This window comes from Cyclopterus lumpus, chromosome 9 (assembly GCF_009769545.1).
Source record: "Cyclopterus lumpus isolate fCycLum1 chromosome 9, fCycLum1.pri, whole genome shotgun sequence".
Classification (NCBI taxonomy): domain Eukaryota; kingdom Metazoa; phylum Chordata; class Actinopteri; order Perciformes; family Cyclopteridae; genus Cyclopterus; species Cyclopterus lumpus.
Genome location: NC_046974.1, coordinates 23,040,844 through 23,058,070, shown reverse-complemented (window position 1 = coordinate 23,058,070; position 17,227 = coordinate 23,040,844). Strand labels below are relative to the sequence as shown.

At 46.4% G+C, this 17,227-nt stretch overlaps 1 protein-coding gene across 2 annotated transcripts in view; it reads left to right on the top strand.

The window, feature by feature from the left end:
- The window catches only part of sema6a (sema domain, transmembrane domain (TM), and cytoplasmic domain, (semaphorin) 6A), a 52,737-nt gene that overhangs the window by 16,082 nt on the left and 19,428 nt on the right, over positions 1–17,227 (top strand). For both annotated transcript variants that reach the window (XM_034541496.1, XM_034541497.1), the window contains exons 6-14: positions 3,213–3,303; positions 4,375–4,494; positions 5,042–5,130; positions 7,254–7,471; positions 9,118–9,249; positions 11,147–11,302; positions 13,587–13,760; positions 15,381–15,521; positions 15,623–15,700. In XM_034541496.1, coding sequence (XP_034397387.1) covers positions 3,213–3,303; positions 4,375–4,494; positions 5,042–5,130; positions 7,254–7,471; positions 9,118–9,249; positions 11,147–11,302; positions 13,587–13,760; positions 15,381–15,521; positions 15,623–15,700 — 1,199 coding nt within the window. The remainder of the gene's footprint in view (positions 1–3,212; positions 3,304–4,374; positions 4,495–5,041; positions 5,131–7,253; positions 7,472–9,117; positions 9,250–11,146; positions 11,303–13,586; positions 13,761–15,380; positions 15,522–15,622; positions 15,701–17,227) is intronic.

Sequence of the window (17,227 nt, the reverse complement as noted above, 5' to 3'; positions counted from 1 at the left end):
ATTCAATTCAAAGAAAGACAATAATAAACAGTGTAAAAGGTATTTAATTGATGATTGTACATGAGTCAGAACAATTACGTACATAATTAATCAAATTACTGTCATATTTGTGAAATGTTTGTTCACCATCTTTCCGGAGCTGTCGATTCTGGCTTTGGGACCTTTGTTGCATGTCATTCCCTTCTCCCTTTCCCCTACTTCTACAATAAAGGCGAAAATGCCGCCACAAAATAATAACAAATATATATATTTCTGTCAACAACTGCAAAGACTCTGGTTTCAGGCTTTGGTGTAAAAGGTGGTCAGGGGAAGGGAACTGGGCCATGACCATTAATCTCCCAGGGAGATGTGCCCTTGGGCTCCTGGCCCAGGTGTGAACTTGTGCACATGACCTTTTAAACAGCAGACTCAGATGGTTGCGCAGGTGTGTCGATGTGGATCGCATGCAAAGAAATGTGCGGGAGGATCCAACTCAGCTGCGAACCGCAGGACAGCGGTCTGAAAATTGATGGCCGCGCCCGGATCCACGTTGCGATTAATCTGTTGGCGGCTCCCATTGCTGACACTAAACAAACATAAATCAGGTGAAGCCATTACTATTCTGGAACTCTGGAAATTAGATTTTGCCCCAAAGAGAAAACAAAAAGTAGCATGAAACAAACAAGGGAACGAATGCAAGCCAAGCGTTATTTAGTGGGACAATGGCGACACTAAGTTTGTCCTCCGTAAGATTTCACAAATCCCTCAGCAATGACAATAAAGCCCATGAAAGAGTAAAAACAACAGAGACACAGAGGCAGAACGTGTCCCTCACCCCGAGTGCTGTAGCCGAGGCTGAACCAATTATAACACTCCTGATGGGCATGTTCTGGATCTACATTGTGTTTGTCTAATTAATTAGCATATAGCCTATGGAAAACACCATTGAGCCGTCGTAGTAATTAATTCATCCAGAATCACTGCACCCCGAGCCAAGGTTACTGTACAATTTGTCTGCGTAGCTACGCTAGCTGCCTACCGAACGGCGTGTTGTTGAGGCAGCGCAGACAAAGTGTGACAGCGCTGCGGTTCCCTTTCCCCATTACTTTGAATTGTGCTTCTTTTCAAAGCTGAAGCACTTCTTCCCTTTTTTTCAGTGGACTTGTCGGCATAATAAGATTTGCCTGGTACACAAAGTAGTTTTATTTTTTAATCTGGCCGTTTATACAGATTGCTTTTGCTAACTTTTTAATATTGCTTTTTGGATATTGCTTTGGATGAGGCCCACAGCAGGAAAGTGTGATCTTGGGGTTTGTGCTTTATGGTGGACAAGGGGGCTCTGGGTGTATCTGCGGCCGGACTGGGAGTGCCTTCCTCTGTTCAAACAGCAGGAATAGATCAGTGACAGCCGGCCGAGCCAGACAGAGGTCACTTCTTCGGTAAAATCAGCAGAGGGGTGGGGTGCGTAAGAGATACGCGACTGTTTGTGGTGTGTCAGAGGAGGAGGGACTGTTTTACGTTAAGGTAGCCGACACAGAAGCTGCTGACGTTTTCAAGCTGTGCCCAGACGCTCGGATTCAGTGGGCACACCTAACCTCCAGCCACCCCCGTGCGTCCCTTATGATTACCTCAACCTAATCTATAATTACAGTCTGCCCTGTCTAATAAAAATACATATCTTCAAACCCGTGTGCCTCCGTATACTATCCTCCTCTAATTTCTAACGAAACAGAGGGAATGAGAAATCGAGAAATGCACGGCTGCCGGTGGTTGCGTGTGTTTGTTGTTAAAGGTCACTTGTAATTTTCCCTGCCAAATCAGCATCAACAATTTCTCTGGCAGGCTTTTCCGGCATTGCGTCGGAGTGTGTGTGACCTTTTTCAGTGGGCAGATGATAACCGTTTCCGCCGAGACAGGAATAGAAAACAAAATGACCTGTTTAGAGACCAGAAAGGGCGGAGTAAGCAGTTTGCAGCCTTTGTTGAGAGGGAGAGAGAGAGAGAGAGAGAGAAGGAGAAGGAGAAAGAGAGAGAGAGTGTGTGGAGTAAGTGGAGTACCAGACAGATAGAAACAGAGATGCACAAGAACAAAATGCCGAGGTATTGTGAGCTCTGTAGGCAAACGGTGTGTTCAGTGATGCTCCGTGACCTCTGCCTCTGGACAAGCGCAGTGTGGTTTTCCTTCCCTCCTCTCTTGTGTGCATCTCTGCTCTTTAGCCGAGGGCGAGAGAGTGACGGAAGACAAGCCGAAACCCATGGAGGGACGATTGGTGACCTTTCCCCCACGTCTGATCCTCCCGCCATGCCCTCGCTGTAACCAAGCTTGGCGCAAAACAAGAAACGCGTGTTTGAATTCCAATTGACAGAGAGCCCTGAAGTCCACCAGTACGCCGTCTTAAACAATGGACCTCTGATGGAGGACTCAGAATAACTTATGGGAATGGGGCTACTGAGTGAATCAGCTGGACGTTTGGTTAAATTACACTCCCGTCTTTTCCATTGTCTAGTTGCAGAATTAAAACTAGAAATATACCAAACCAGGGATCGAGTCTTGCCGAAGGAAAAGCTCTCAGCACGAGACACAGTTGAGGCGAACTGGAATAATGACTACTGTATGGTATGCTATTTAAAAACTACCGTGGTTTAGTCAACATTCTTCACATTCCCCACGCTCAGGGGCATGTTCTCACCCATTTTTACCCATTTATTTCCTCTTTCCTCGGTGTGCGGGTTAAAGATCTATCGTGAGGGTTTTTAAAGCTCTTCTTTAACACCACTAGAGGTTGAAGGATAAAGGATTGGCAGGAGGAAGCAAACCACGTCCACCCATGCTGCGGAGCATGCTGCTGTGGAAAATGTCAGTTTTGTTGTTGTTAATCTCCCTCCAGTTCGCCCAATACTCCCAGATGGCCGGCTTTGACACCAAAGTGGCGTCCAGGAGATTTGAGTTCAGCTCAGAGTTAGAGAGACTCTCGCCTGGACTGGGCACAGTTTTTTGGAGACTATTCTATTACGACTCCACATTTCTCCACTTTAACGCAGTATTTTCTGTTAGCGGTGCCTTCAGATGGTCATTGTTTTCAAATTTGAGGCCGCTTCTCGATTTTTCCACTAGATCTGTTCCTCCAGCCGGGAGTCACCGCCTCAGTTGTAGTTCACGTCTGTTCTGTGGTTCGACGACGTCACATTTTCTTGACCTGCTGATGACCTCTCAACTCAATTGTGACCCTACAGATGGACACCCTGGAGGCTCTGGGGGAGGAGATCAGTGGGATGGCGCGCTGCCCTTATGACGCCAAGCACGCCAACGTCGCCCTCTTTGCTGGTAAGATGGAAATGCATCTGATTAATGTCAAATGAACAGTTTACTTATCTGTAATGGGATGCGATGATGCCATTCAAGTCCTTTCCCGTGGCTTGACACGAGAGAAAGTCACACAAGTTTCCGGTTGTATTAAAATGTTTTTTTTAAATTAAATATTAATATACGGCGGTGCTCTGACAACATGTCAAGAAAACAGTTTGGCAAATCGCCAAACTGGACGCCACATTTTGCTGAGCGTGAGGAACGCGGCCGCTTCCTAGAGCACCAAAGAGTGCCGCGGCGACGTCTTTCTCTGGCCTTTTTCTCTCGTCCTGTTCATTTTCTCACTTCAAAAAACAAGTCGCAAGCGGACGGGACCAGAATGAGTCAGCTTTCCGTTGGCTGGGGGGAGATTGTTCTGAGGCAACAGGGCCTGCACGCTGCTAAAGACATCCAGTCCCCGTTCGCCTTTGCTGCGAGCCGATTCATGGTAGTATTGATGATCGCCCCCTCCCCCCCTCCTCCCACCGGCCTGTTTAAAATGACAACGCCTAACTTGACCGGTTAATGTGGAGCAGAGCTGCTTGGAGGGAGCTGGAAGCACTGAGTAATCAAGAGGGTTCCTCTGACTGCTACCCTTTCAATTATGTAGTTTGAGTTTCCACTGTGGTTACAGCCGAGGCAGGCTGAGGTCAAGCCGGTGGCGGATTGTGTTTGTGGAGCATGTGGCGTGCAAGTGCGCGCACGCTAGCACGTGTTCCCGTGTTCCCGTGCTCGCGCACAGGGCCCCAGTGTTTGTTTGAGCTTTTGGAAGTGTGTTTGCAATTACAAATGTGCAACATGTTTAAGTGTATGCACAGCCCTGTCAGAGAGCCTCCTCGCTCTGTGTGGTTCAGTCATTCTCCAGGTCTGAGCCATCTGAAACGTGTCTGTGTAGCCAGCCGCAGAGAGCGGGAATCATCTTGTGGCTTTATGTGTTTTTCTTTATACTCCCTTCCCCTTTTCTTTGTTGTTATCTTCATTCTTCTGCCCTCTCCATCTCCATCTTTTCTTCTTATTGCTCTTTTCGCCGTCTCCATGTTCCCTCCCCAGATGGCAGGCTGTACTCGGCCACCGTGACAGACTTCCTAGCGATCGATGCGGTCATCTATCGTAGCCTAGGAGACAGCCCGACTCTGCGCACTGTCAAGCACGACTCCAAGTGGCTGAAAGGTGAGCGTGGGACGGACGGACAGACACACACACACACACACACACACACACACACACACACACACACACACACACACAAAGGTCTCTGTGGCTGTAAGGCACCAGGCCGACTTGACAAGCTGAAAAAAAACAAACTTGTGTTTGCGTGCTCGACCGTGTGTTTGTGATTTACGATTTGTGTGTGAATCTAGGTATGAAAAGCACTTATGCTAATGCTGCACGCTCTCTGTGACACAGTCATTTTGCCAACCTGGCTCGGTAGAGTTGATGTAGCCGGTAAATTGCTTTGCCCCGGGGAGAAAAAAGCACAAGTCCAGCCTGTCACAGCTCAATAGAGAGATCGCTCTCTCTCCCTGAATGCAAATTGTTTTGCTAATATGATGGATGATAGATTGAGGCACTCAAGGCTCAAAGTCGTTGCCTTTGCGCATAATATGACAGATATTCTCGCTGTTTACTGTGAAATATGGTGTCAGAACTGTTTTATCACGGTGACAACGTCACTTTGACTCATATTTTCCGTCCTTTTTTTTTTCTTCTCCTACAGAGCCCTACTTTGTCCAGGCAGTCGATTACGGGGACTTCATCTACTTCTTCTTTCGGGAAATTGCTATGGAGTACAACACAATGGGGAAGGTAAGCACCCTGCCCTATTCTCCCGCTATTGTTCGAACCGTAATCAGAGGTGACTTCCTATTTACCGGGAGAATCGGGAAGTGCCTGAGGAAACTAACAGGATATGGGTGTATCACATAACTGGAAGAAGGCTTTCAGGAGCTGTAAAGTGGCCAACATTTTCTTTTCACTGGGCAGGATGCAGGGCCTGAAATAGATCCAAAAACAAAAAATCCGTGGACGTCTGGAGATCCCATTTTGAAGTCTAAATATACCGCTTGAATTGCACGTCCGCGTCCCTCTGGCAACGCTCCCCGGTCGCCCTATTGTCTCGATGTTTCCCAGGAGGAATTTGTCTCTGGGAAACGAGACGGAGAGAGGTTGAAGAAGAAGCAGGCTTTCCTCAGGTGTTACAGTAGCAGTCAGACATGTTTCCCTTAATCTTGTCGATTCAGTTTTGGGCCCTGACCTGAAAGAGCTTGATTGGATACCAGGTATGAAATAATCCGCGATGGAAATGAATCAATCAATATGTATTCTACAGAATAAATTAAAGGGAACACACAGGAGAGGGTGAGAAAGAGGACGGGGACAGAGCGGAGGTAACGAGAAACAGAGAAATAATGGATGCGCCGCCAGAAGTGACAGGCATGTGTTATGCAGGGCATGAATACAGATCAGGCCTCTCAATCTGCTGGGTGTTTTGAGAAGCAATGTCAGTATAATTACGCGTTTGGTGGTAGAGCTGATGGTGCAGAGAGCAATTTAACATTCACTGACTGATATCTCTTCATTATTACAAAGTAGATTGGCCTTGCCTGACAACGTGAGCCGTCATTTGTGCTTTATTGAAAATGTATCAATCTTCTGTGGCGGGTTCGCTTTAGTTTTAATGATGGATTGTTAAATTCTGGAAAACGCAGAGGGGTAAATATTGCGCTACACGAGTGAATTAACAAAGCCTCGGCTGAGGTATTTGTTCTGTGTGAGGGATCAGTGCGTTTGTGTGTGTGTGTGTGTGTGTGTTTGTGTGTGTGTGTGTGTGTGTCCGTGTGCAGGTAACACACCGCAAGAAGAAGTGTGAGAAACTGACCTGGTTTTTGGGATGAAGCGATATTTTGGTACCAAGTTGATGCCGACATTCTGAAAACATGACTGTACTCGTCGGGCCTTCATGAAAATGTGTTTGGGACGCAGTGAACTCACCACTGATGCGTTCAGGGGACGCACTCTGTTTTGCCCTAATAATGCTGCATGGTGAACATCAAATCCGTGTTGAACTTGGCAGGAGGAGCTAGCCGCTAGCTACTGTGCCGCTAACATTAGCGTGAGGTGCCATTGATTTACATTGTGATGCGTTCAGGCTCTAGTCACTAAAAATGAGAATTGGGCAAATAAAACTATTGATGTTTTCCCTACTATATAAAATAGATATTAGAGAGATAATTATGAGTTGTTTAACCTCGACAAAAAACTAGGATGCACACAGTAGTAAAGGAGTATGTTGGAGTACATTGATCGACTGTTTTAGTTTAGTAGATGGCATCGTTTTTAAAATTCTGGTATAAAACTGACATAATTCCTCATTCAACTTGATGGGCTCACCTGTTCTGTGTCAAACATTTTCTGGCATTCTAAAAGTTCTATAATCTCACAGTAATCAAACCCATGGAGGCACTGTGTGTGTAGAGCTCTGGTTTAAATGCATGTTCGCTCCCATTCACACTGTTTACACTAGGGCACTATTTCAGGTCAGAGTTAGATTCATTGCTGTTAAGTATAGTGTGACAACAACTAATTACAATACTGACTGTGTGATCTTGCGGCAGGGATGTAATTACAGCGCCGGCTCCTATTTGAAGCCGTGTACTTTACATTTTTGCTGTTGCCAGGTGCTGACTCTTTAACAGCGGATCAAAAACACGCCAATTTATTCTGTGCCTTTTTAATTTGCTGTAAATTGATGAAAATGTTGGATTAAGACACTGTGGTGTCTCTCAAGGATTTCTGTCATAGACCTCTATTATGCTTTCAACCCGTAACATAAAACTGGAAGAGTTTCATTAGATGTAAAAAAATGAGTTATATATAATATAGTATAATATATACAATATATAGAGTTCAACTGTGTGTGTCTCCGTCAGGTTTTGTTTCCTCGGGTGGCCAGGGTCTGTAAGAACGACCGGGGCGGCTCGCCCCGCGTCCTGGAGAAGCAGTGGACCTCGTTTCTCAAGTCTCGCCTGAACTGCTCCATCCCCGGCGACTCCCACTTCTACTTCAACATCCTGCAGGCCGTGACAGATGTCATCCACGTCAACGGGAGGGACGTTGTGATGGCGACCTTCTCCACGCCTTACAACAGGTAACCCCCAAGGAGCCTTTTAAGAGGTTTGAGGGAAGCAACAGATGGAAGTGATTCACTGAGGTTGTTTTATCTCGCTCTCCTCTTTTTCCCTCCTCTCGCATGAGTTCACGCGCGCCATCGACTGTTTTGCACTTCCCATTTATTAGCCCGATCATCTTCCCTGCTTTGAAGGGCCTTTTGAAAATGCTCTCAATTCATCAACGTGGTGACAGTCTGACCTTTGTTAACGTTAGCAGCGTGTGGCCCCTTGCTGTGCCTCTCGCCATCATGTAATTCCTGAGCGTTTACATCTCCTTTCCAAACAGTTGCGCTGGCCTTTTTTTTGACGTGCAGGTGTTTCATCTTATTTTCCCCTCTTTACGGTCCACATGCAGAACTGCTTTCATATTCATAGTTATCTGAATTGAAAATTACCACAAAGCCACCGAGCTCGGCTGATAGCTCGCCCACATTGTATTTTTTCCCTTTTATGGCTGCTATTTAGCCGATAAGACAATTGCTTGTGACGATGCAATTGAGCGTGGTTAATGGACATCAAAACCCAATGAAGCAGTGCCTCTGAAAATATAAGCGCCAGTTTTGATCCTATTCATTTTCCATTTCATAGTCAGGGGATGAAATTAGAGGGAGCACATTCAGAAGTGAGGGCACCGCTCAGGGGTTTGTGTCGTTGCATTGTCTGCGTGTGCGGATGGCCCGCTCGCCATCCACCCGCCATCGTTAGCGGCCCGATGCAAACAGACACGTGACTGTCTTACTTTCAATTACTGTCATTTAGCAGAATTAACAACTCTCTGACCTTACTCTCAATAATACCGCCCTTGTGTCTACTCCGTCTACCCGATGTCTCCATGAGTTTAAGCCATGATGCAGCCGGGAAAAAAAATGTGGCCAGCTGAGAGAGATTTCTATTTTAAAAGAATAAACAGTCCCCTAGTTCCAGCTCTAATTTATGAGAGCAGATGCACGAAGAAAAAAAATAAAGTAGAGAAGTGAGTCAGCAGTGTGTTATGCATAGATTCCACGGAAAGGAGCCGGTGGCTCCACTGCGAACACAAAATGGGTGTTCTTCCCTCTGAAATGAATGGCAATGAAAAAAAAATTCTGCCCGTAGTTCTTGCCCAACAGCGACTTGTGATGAACTTTGATGCCTCGAGGCTTTTGGGGAAACCCAGTCTTGGAGGGTAGAGTCATGGAATGTGTGTCCTCATGAGGCTCGGCAGGCAGAGACACTGGAGCTCATAGACTATTAGATGCAACAACACTACATTGTATGCACTGATGTAATGGCCTTGACACTGAAATCAATAGGAATAACGTCTTCTATAATTAGCACCATGAATCAAAGCTATTAAAAGAAATGGTGGAAACTGCATTGCTTTGTGAGTGAGTGAGAGTAAATAACTTTTAAGGCCTTATCTGGTGGAACCGGGCGCGAACAAACTACTAGTATAACGAGCGTCCTGGAGGGACGCAACCCCTCTGAGAGACGGGTTGCAAATCCCTGTTTCTGTCAATTGGTGAGAGTCCAAACTTGGCCAGGTGTTTCTTTGTTATGTTCAGATGAGAGGACTGTTTATGTGAGCTTTGTGTGTGTGTGTGTGTGTGTGTGTGTGTGTGTGTGTGTGTGTGTGTCGTGCCAGTATTCCAGGGTCGGCGGTGTGCGCCTATGACATGGCGGAGGTGGCCAACACATTCACGGGGCGTTTCAAAGAGCAGAAATCCCAAGACTCCACCTGGACGCCTTTTCCTGAAGACAGGGTTCCCAAGCCAAGGTACAACACCAGTTAATTAACCACAGAACACACACACACACACACACCAACACACACACACACACAGGATTTGAACACACATAAGTCTCTCTCTCTCTCTCTCTCTCTCTGGCCACCTTATCATTGCATAAGACTTGTTGAATTACGACGTGTTAATATTGCCGCATTTATAGCTCGCGTTGCGTCATTTCTCGATACACCTCTTTTTCACTAAGGGATTACACATCCTTTGTCACACTCGGCACACTGTATGCACACAGATACCACCTCTTTCTTCACAGTTACACCCCCCACCCACCCACCTCCCACAACCCATTACCTCACCCCCACACGCAGCTGCATCAAAGAAGGGCTCAGTATCAACAAATGAAGCATGAGATCATTTTACAGATGGCTGGCTAATTCCACAAATGCACCAGCCTGATCAATCTCCCATCTATTGCTTGCTAATTAGCGCTCTAAGAGCTGCTCTTCTATCCCCCAGAAGAAGAAGAAAAAGAAAGAAAAAACTGTTTTACTACAAAGATCTGGGCCACGATAATTGTTGCTACCCTGTGCGTGTGTGTTCCCATATGGCTGAGGAGGCGGTTCTCCTCCAACAGAGAGCCTGAGCTGTACTCTGTGCGAGTGCACATGTAATTACCTGTTTACGTTCAACAAGGTCAGGCACAGCATGGATGCGAGGATGTCGCCGCTGTTGTTTTTGTTTTGCGATGGATTTCCATCTCTCCTCCCCTGGTGCGTTCAGATCTTCTTCTTCTTTTCTTTTTTTTTTTAATCTACAGGCAAACAGCCGGAGAGTTGTGACAATGCCACCTAGGTCCAGCCCCGCAGCAGACTGCTCTCCCATGTGTTACACCCTCATGCTGAATCATGTAGAGATTTTTTCCGTATTTAAGGGATGTCTGCTTCCATTCGGCTCGCCATATGTTTTTTTTTTTACACTGACAAATGCTTCTGCCGTCAGTTAATTCAACTAAATATAGGCCTATATGGAGTTCAGAGGTTGATTCAGCATTGGCGTCAGCTGGATTGAACTCATGGCTTTCTTTGTTTGAGGACATAGAAGTGCACCTGGAATAGTTAAATCACTCTGCGTCCTCTTTTTAAAATCAAAAAACTTTTAATTAAAATGATTTCTTCCTTTGCTAATGCTGTCCTTTCCCTTGATATACATAATAGAGATATTGGAATCAAGAACCGCTGAAGATTTATTTTTTATTGGCAGATGAACATGCATTTCTCTTGAGTACACACACACATATATATATATATATATATATATATATATATATATATATATATACTTGGGGTTTGGTTTCTTGACACGTTGACAGCGTCGGACGCTCAGGGGCCAACTGGCTAATATTAAGTGGTGTGGCAGGGTATCAAAGCTCACGCAGTAAAGGGGCTTTACAAGCTCTCAGAGGTGAGATGCCTGCAAAGGGGATATGCTATCAAAAGCTGCTTCTCTTTTACAAGCAGCTAACCAACTCCCTGTAAAAGGATCAGATAGATAGAACGTCTTGGTGCTTTACCAGGGGAAAGAAGACATCTTGTGTCCTCACCTCTTCCTTGACCAAAGCCTCTCGGCTTGAGACTTTATCATTTATGGCCGCACTCTCTCTTGATTTGATGGAAGTAAAACTTTCCGTCTTCTTTTGGAGCTGTGGCCGTGAAGGATCGCTCAATCAAAATAGCCACTGGCTCCACGCATTACCATTCCACTACTTTAAACCAATCACAAACGTCTTGGTCGACGCTCAGGATAGCGGAAGGGGAAGGAAGAAATGGCTAATGGTGTTTTTTTTTTTTCTTTCTTTCTTTCTTTTTCCTCCTTACTTTTTTCTTCATCCCTCCTCCTCACCCCCTCATCTTCCTCCTCTCCCTTCCATAGGCCTGGCAACTGCGCCGGCATCCCATCCATGGAGAGGTACAAGGTATCCAATGAGTTCCCAGACGACACGCTCAACTTCATCAAGATGCACCCACTGATGGACGAGGCGGTGCCCTCCATCGCCAACAGGCCCTGGTTCCTCAAGACCATGGTCCGGTAAGGATCACACCCCCCAAAGGCTTCAGCACAGGACAACAATTACACTGATTAATACTGAGTTGCACGACACACACCAGCCGATGACCTATAGTGACCACGTGTTGATGACAGAGTAAACTATTTGAGTTCCCATAGAGGTTCGTCTTTATGTTTCAAGTCCTTTCCAAGCCCTTATTAAGAGGACGATGCCAGCGATGTTCAGTCTTAGTTTGTATCCTGTGAGGATCTTTTGAAAGAGAGGATACTGGAGTAAAAAGTTTTCTCCCGAGTTTTTTGGAGTTGAGCCCGTTTCCCCAAAAGCCAGTGCACTGTGGCTGATGCCGTTTGATCATAAAAGGTCTGTCTGCCTTTTACAGCTACACTACACAGACATTTCAGCCAGCCTCTTGGGGGGGATGAGGGGGGGTGGGGATGCGACAGCATACCCGCATCCCATCGGCAAGGCGAAACTAGCTGACAGAGCATTTGGTGAAAAGTATTACAAAAAATAAATAAAGAATCTCCCTTCTAATTTGGAACTGCTTCTGATTTGCAGCTGCTTCAGATTTAAGGTCAGGACTGCTTGCCAGACCCTTGACAGGCCTCAGCGGCTGCAGCATCACTTTGTAAAAACGAGCTACACGAAGAATTCTTCACAGGTTTTTACAAACGATTTGCATCGCATCACATCTCTGCTGCTTCGCTGAGGCCTGACCTACATACCGCGCTGGCGGTAGTCAGAACACGAACGGCTTTCATCAAGGTTATCCCCTACGACTCGGTGTTCATTAGCGCGCCGTATCTTACGACCATATTATGAATAACACACTGTTTCTGTAACTTTACATAATCAGCAGCCAGACCATTTCATTTGATTTGCGATGACGAGCAGAGCCCTTTAAGTATTTAAAAGCATTATGTAAGCTCAAGAAGCATCGTGGAGGCACACGTGGTGGAAGAGGAGGGAGTTTTTAACGACAATATATATCTGTCACGGTCTCTATGTACTGTGATACCATTCTTAAGCCGAAGTCGAATAGAAATCAAAATCAGTAAAATAGTTTCATCCTTGTTTCGCTCTGGAGAGGACACCCCAATATCCGGGAAGAGCTCTCGCTGCAAATTTGAGAAAGCTTTTCTGTCCTGAGACCGCGGAGGCCTCAGCTGGCTGCGCACAGTGAATCAACTGGGGAGGGGGGGGGGACACTCTTGAGATTTGTATTATCCTGAATAGGAACGACGGTGAATGTCTTAGTCCTTGAGATTGTATTATTTCGCTGAGATCAAAATCCCATTGACACAGTCCTTGGAGCCTCTGTTATGCTTGAATAGATCTAGACCACAACAGACCTTCAGATTGCTGTTATTTTTGATTGGATGAGGCCGGTGCCACGGAGCGCTTGAAGGGATATTTCAAGAGAAGAAGGGATAAAGGTTGTGCTGTGTTGTTTTAATGGGCTCAGGGTGCAAACTGCGCTCTCCAGCAAGGTTACATTTTCACTCATCGCATCCGAAATACATTTGGGACCCTTTCAGTCAGTCAACAGTTAACGAGGGACCTTTCCCAATAAGCTATCATCTTTAATCTTTAAATCCCATCCCCTTCAGTTAAAAACAAAAAGAAATCACCACCACATGCATTTGCATGAAACACACAAAAGTAGTTGAGAGATAGATACCGGTATCTGGGATGCGATGAAATCAGATGGTAAAAGGAGATAGCCTCAAGAGGTGTTTGAAACCTGTTGTCTTGATCAGATAACAACAACTTGTTATCTGATCACAAATAACACCCACGAGCGCAACAGGGCTCCGATCCAGAACACGCTGACTGGCAGGTGTCTGACGCGCTAACTTGAATCTGCCTGGTGTTTTTTTTTTACTTCACAAATGATGAAATGAAAATTGAGTTTCATCCACCTGGTTCTGATCACCAGCTGTCACTTAATAAAAGAAAAGCAGAGCTGGCAACTGTCGTTCGTCTGTTTGCTTTTGTGAAGTTTGTCTCAAAGGAACGACCTGACATGCCCGATGGCAATGTGATTTTCTATTGCAACAAAAATCAATTAATGAGATTATTAAGGCTGTGTAATCTCCCGCTGTTCCATATTCTCTTTTAGAGATCTGACGTGAATGGCGGAAGGCAGATCAATTGATTGATTGATAATCTAATTATTATTTGGGCATATGTTGGGTGTTTTTATATTTTTTAGTGGCAAGAATGTTTTTAGGGAAGCTAATTTAATGTGACAAGTTGTCAACTTGTTGGCTGATTTACTTGGCTTGGTGTTGCTTCTCCCAGGTATCGCCTGACCCGTATCGTGGTGGACACTGAAGCGGGGCCCCACAGGAACCAGACGGTGGTGTTCCTGGGATCGGAGAAAGGCATCGTCGTCAAGTTCCTGGCCAACATGGACAGCGGCTTCCTAAACGACAGCGTGTTTCTGGAGGAGCTCAACGTCTACAACCCGGACAAGTACGTGTGTGTGTGTGTGTGTGTGTGTGTGTGTGTGTGTGTGTGTGGATATAAATAGAGGGAGCACATGGATACTGTTGCTACAAACGAAAGAAGGCCGGCTATTGCATATGTGTGTGTGTTTTAGAGTGTGTGACTTTGTTTCCAACCAATCTCCAGACTCAGCCAAACCCGCCAACCCGCCAGCTCCCTCAGTACCAGTCAGCTCCCCCGACCCAAGCTATGTAGTGAGGCCAGCCAGCCAGATGGCTACTCTATCATTTAAAAGAGTTTCATCAGGTTACACTCTGCCCAACCACAGCGACTAAATTAAAGACGTAGACCCTAAGGCCCTGCATAACGCAGCGCTGTGGTTCCCGACCTCAGCCGAGCCCAGCTCCTCCAAAACGTTTGGCTGATTAAAGGAAACAAGAGCACGCACACACACACACACACACACTCGAAGCCCACGCTAATACGTTAGCCGGCCATTGGTGTGTGTACGCGAAACGCGAGCGACGGTGGAGTCCGCGAGCTAAGCGTTGTAGCGTACTTGGAGTAGAAGTCAATAAGGGAAAAGTTGGCCGCGGTGTGACCCTTGCCAAAGCAAATATTTAGCTGAGGGGTAATGGATGAAAGGGGGAAGGCGGCACAAGCGGAGGACGGGAGAAAGAACAGAGGGAGAGAGGCCAGGGCTAGGAGGGATGGAAAGAAGGATACGTTATTGTGTTAGACAGCCGAGGAGAAGGAGAGCGAGGACTTTACAGGAGGGCTTTCAAGTTTTTCACTGTTTGTTACCCGACATGCTGCGGCCATGTGACGAGCCGTATGGAGGGGATAAAGGGCAGGCCCTGCCCTCTCATCTCCCGTCACTGTGTCTCCTTCTCTTTCCTCCTCCGTCTCTATGGCTGGGGCCGAGCATTCGTCGGCCACCAGCCATCTGGCTTTAGTCGCATACAGTAAGTGACTTTGCCCGCCTGCCCGCCGGCCTGGCCCGGTTGTCGTGCATTACGCAGTGTAGATGGACTCCAAAGCCCTAATTGAGAGCGTTAATGCGGGACGAGAGCACGGCGAAGGGGAGATTAAATCCCAGGAGCTGGATGGAGGGATGGAGAGAGGGAATGGATGGAGAGAAGGGATGGAAGGCGCGACACGCCCAGAGGGATTAGAGTGTGTGTTCCTGAGGGGGCGAGCAGACAAAAGAAGACTGGCAGGGATGGAGAAATGGTGGAGTGGTGAGGAGGAGGAGGAGTGGTTGTATTAGTGGGTTTTACAGTTAAGTGCAGTGTTATTGCTGACTGCTCACAGTGTCCATCTGTCTGTTTATCTGTTGTATCTGTATCACCCCTTTCTTTATCTCTCTTTATCTCCCACTCTGTTGCTGACCCCCGTGTTCTGGAGTCCAGCTTTATCTCTCTTTTCCCTGACCTCGCGGTTTGTCTTCCTGCCACATCTTAATCTCCCTCTCTCTTTTGTTTATCACTTTAAATAAAGTGCTAAATCTCATTTTATGGCCTCTCACATCTCTCCCCGCCTACTTTGTTTTTGTTGTTTGCCTTCACAAGACGTTGTCCCTAGATAACCAGACAGTTGAAGGAAAGTCGGAGTGACCCATGTTCCACCCTCTCCTCCGTCTCCTAGGTGCAGCATAGACGGCGTGGAGGACAAGCGCATCGTCGGCATGCAGATCGACAGCAAGAGTCACGCTTTGTGGGTCGCTTTCACCTCCTGCGTGGTTAAAGTGCCGCTGTCTCGCTGTGAAAGGCACGGGAGATGCAAGAAGTGAGTCGGATGTTTGCACATGAACGCCTTCATTTAACAAACTCCAGTTTACAATATGATGAGGGTCTGATTGTGTGTGTGTGTGTGTGTGTCTCACCCAGGTCTTGTATAGCCGCCAGAGACCCGTACTGTGGTTGGGTGTCAGAAGGAGCCTGCAAACAGGTGTTTGATGACACAAAGTAAGTCACATTTTAGTCAATGCATTCACTGGAAAGGCGTTTTGTTCATGGACAAACCACAGGTGTGAAAAATAAAATGAACCATGACAGTTTTCCATTCAGCTGAATAACTTTCTACAAAAACAAAGTTGCAGTAATGAAAACTGTGAGCCTCATCACTCAGCTGGAGTGTTGTTTTAATTGCCAAGGAGACTCTATTGATTCTGTTTTTAGGAAGATTGAGTATTTCATCATGTGACAATGTTCACAATTTACAGTAAAAAAAAAAGACTGAAGTCGACTCTGTGTCGTCTGTAATTACTTATAGTTTATGTCAATTCTAATGTCAATGTTTGTCCCTCCCTGTGTTAATGGTGATCCTCCATTACAGTTACGATAGAGTAAAACATGGTTCACTTCTACACTAAAGTCTAGACTGTAGGCTTTATATCGATTTCTATCTTTTTAACCTGTTATCGCTGACGAATCAGTTTGACATCCTGGATGCATCCTTCAACCCCACATTGTAGACCTGTATGTCTGCTTCTCTCTGACAGTGCGGTGCGTCACAATGTGGGCTCCGTGGCAGCTCTGACAGGTTGATGGAATAGCAGCGGGGGGCGGGGCAGAGGTCAATTACTGACACTGGTGATTTTGTAAAAAGACCGACACACATGTGTTTGGCAAGCAACTTTTAGAAAACAATACCCCACCTTCTCGGTCACGCCCCGTGGCTTTTTCCTCTCACGATTTGTCGTGTCTGTGATCTTTCTAATTTTATGGTGTGTAACTGCAATTTCCTCCTGCCGACAGAGCTATCGGAAGGATGAATGGAAAGGAAAGTGTTGCTTGCCCCAGGCTCGGGGTTGGGTACACAGGGTTTGGGAAAGCTCGGTGGTCGCGGTAACTATAATTTGTGGCTGTAGTTATGACACAGAACCAGATTATGCTTTCTGAACAAACAGCAGATGGAGTTGTGTGGTGGGAAAAACATTTTACAGATGAAGTCATAACAAAAGGACCAGTGCTCCAGCGGCTATTTGACCCCCCACCCCCTCCTTTCTGCAAAACACTCGGTCTGGCACGCCAAAGGCACACGCACCCACAAGTACACACAAAACCTGTCCTCGAAAAAAAGACACGCCAGAGATCTATCCTATTATTATTCCGTAAAGCTGCAGTGGACTGATTGAGTTTCCACTTTGGAGCTGAAGCCGACACGGAGGCATTAAAAGGGCAAATGACCTCCCTCCTTTACTGTACAATATTTCTAAGTGAGAGAGGGTGGGGTGAGGTGGGGTGTGTTTGTGTGTGTTAGTGTAGGTGTGTGTGTGTGTGTGTGTGTGTGTGTGTGTGTGTGTGTGTGTGTGTGTGCGTGTGTGTGTGTGTGGAGGGGGGGGGGGGGATTAGGCCCGGTAGGATCTGTTGGTCCGCGGTGAGCTTTTCATTTGCCAATGAGAGATGTAACGAGAGAGGGAAGTCAGAGGCATTTTGGTGTTAAATAACAAGGTTTGGTCACACAAATGGAGACTTATACCTTTCTTTCTA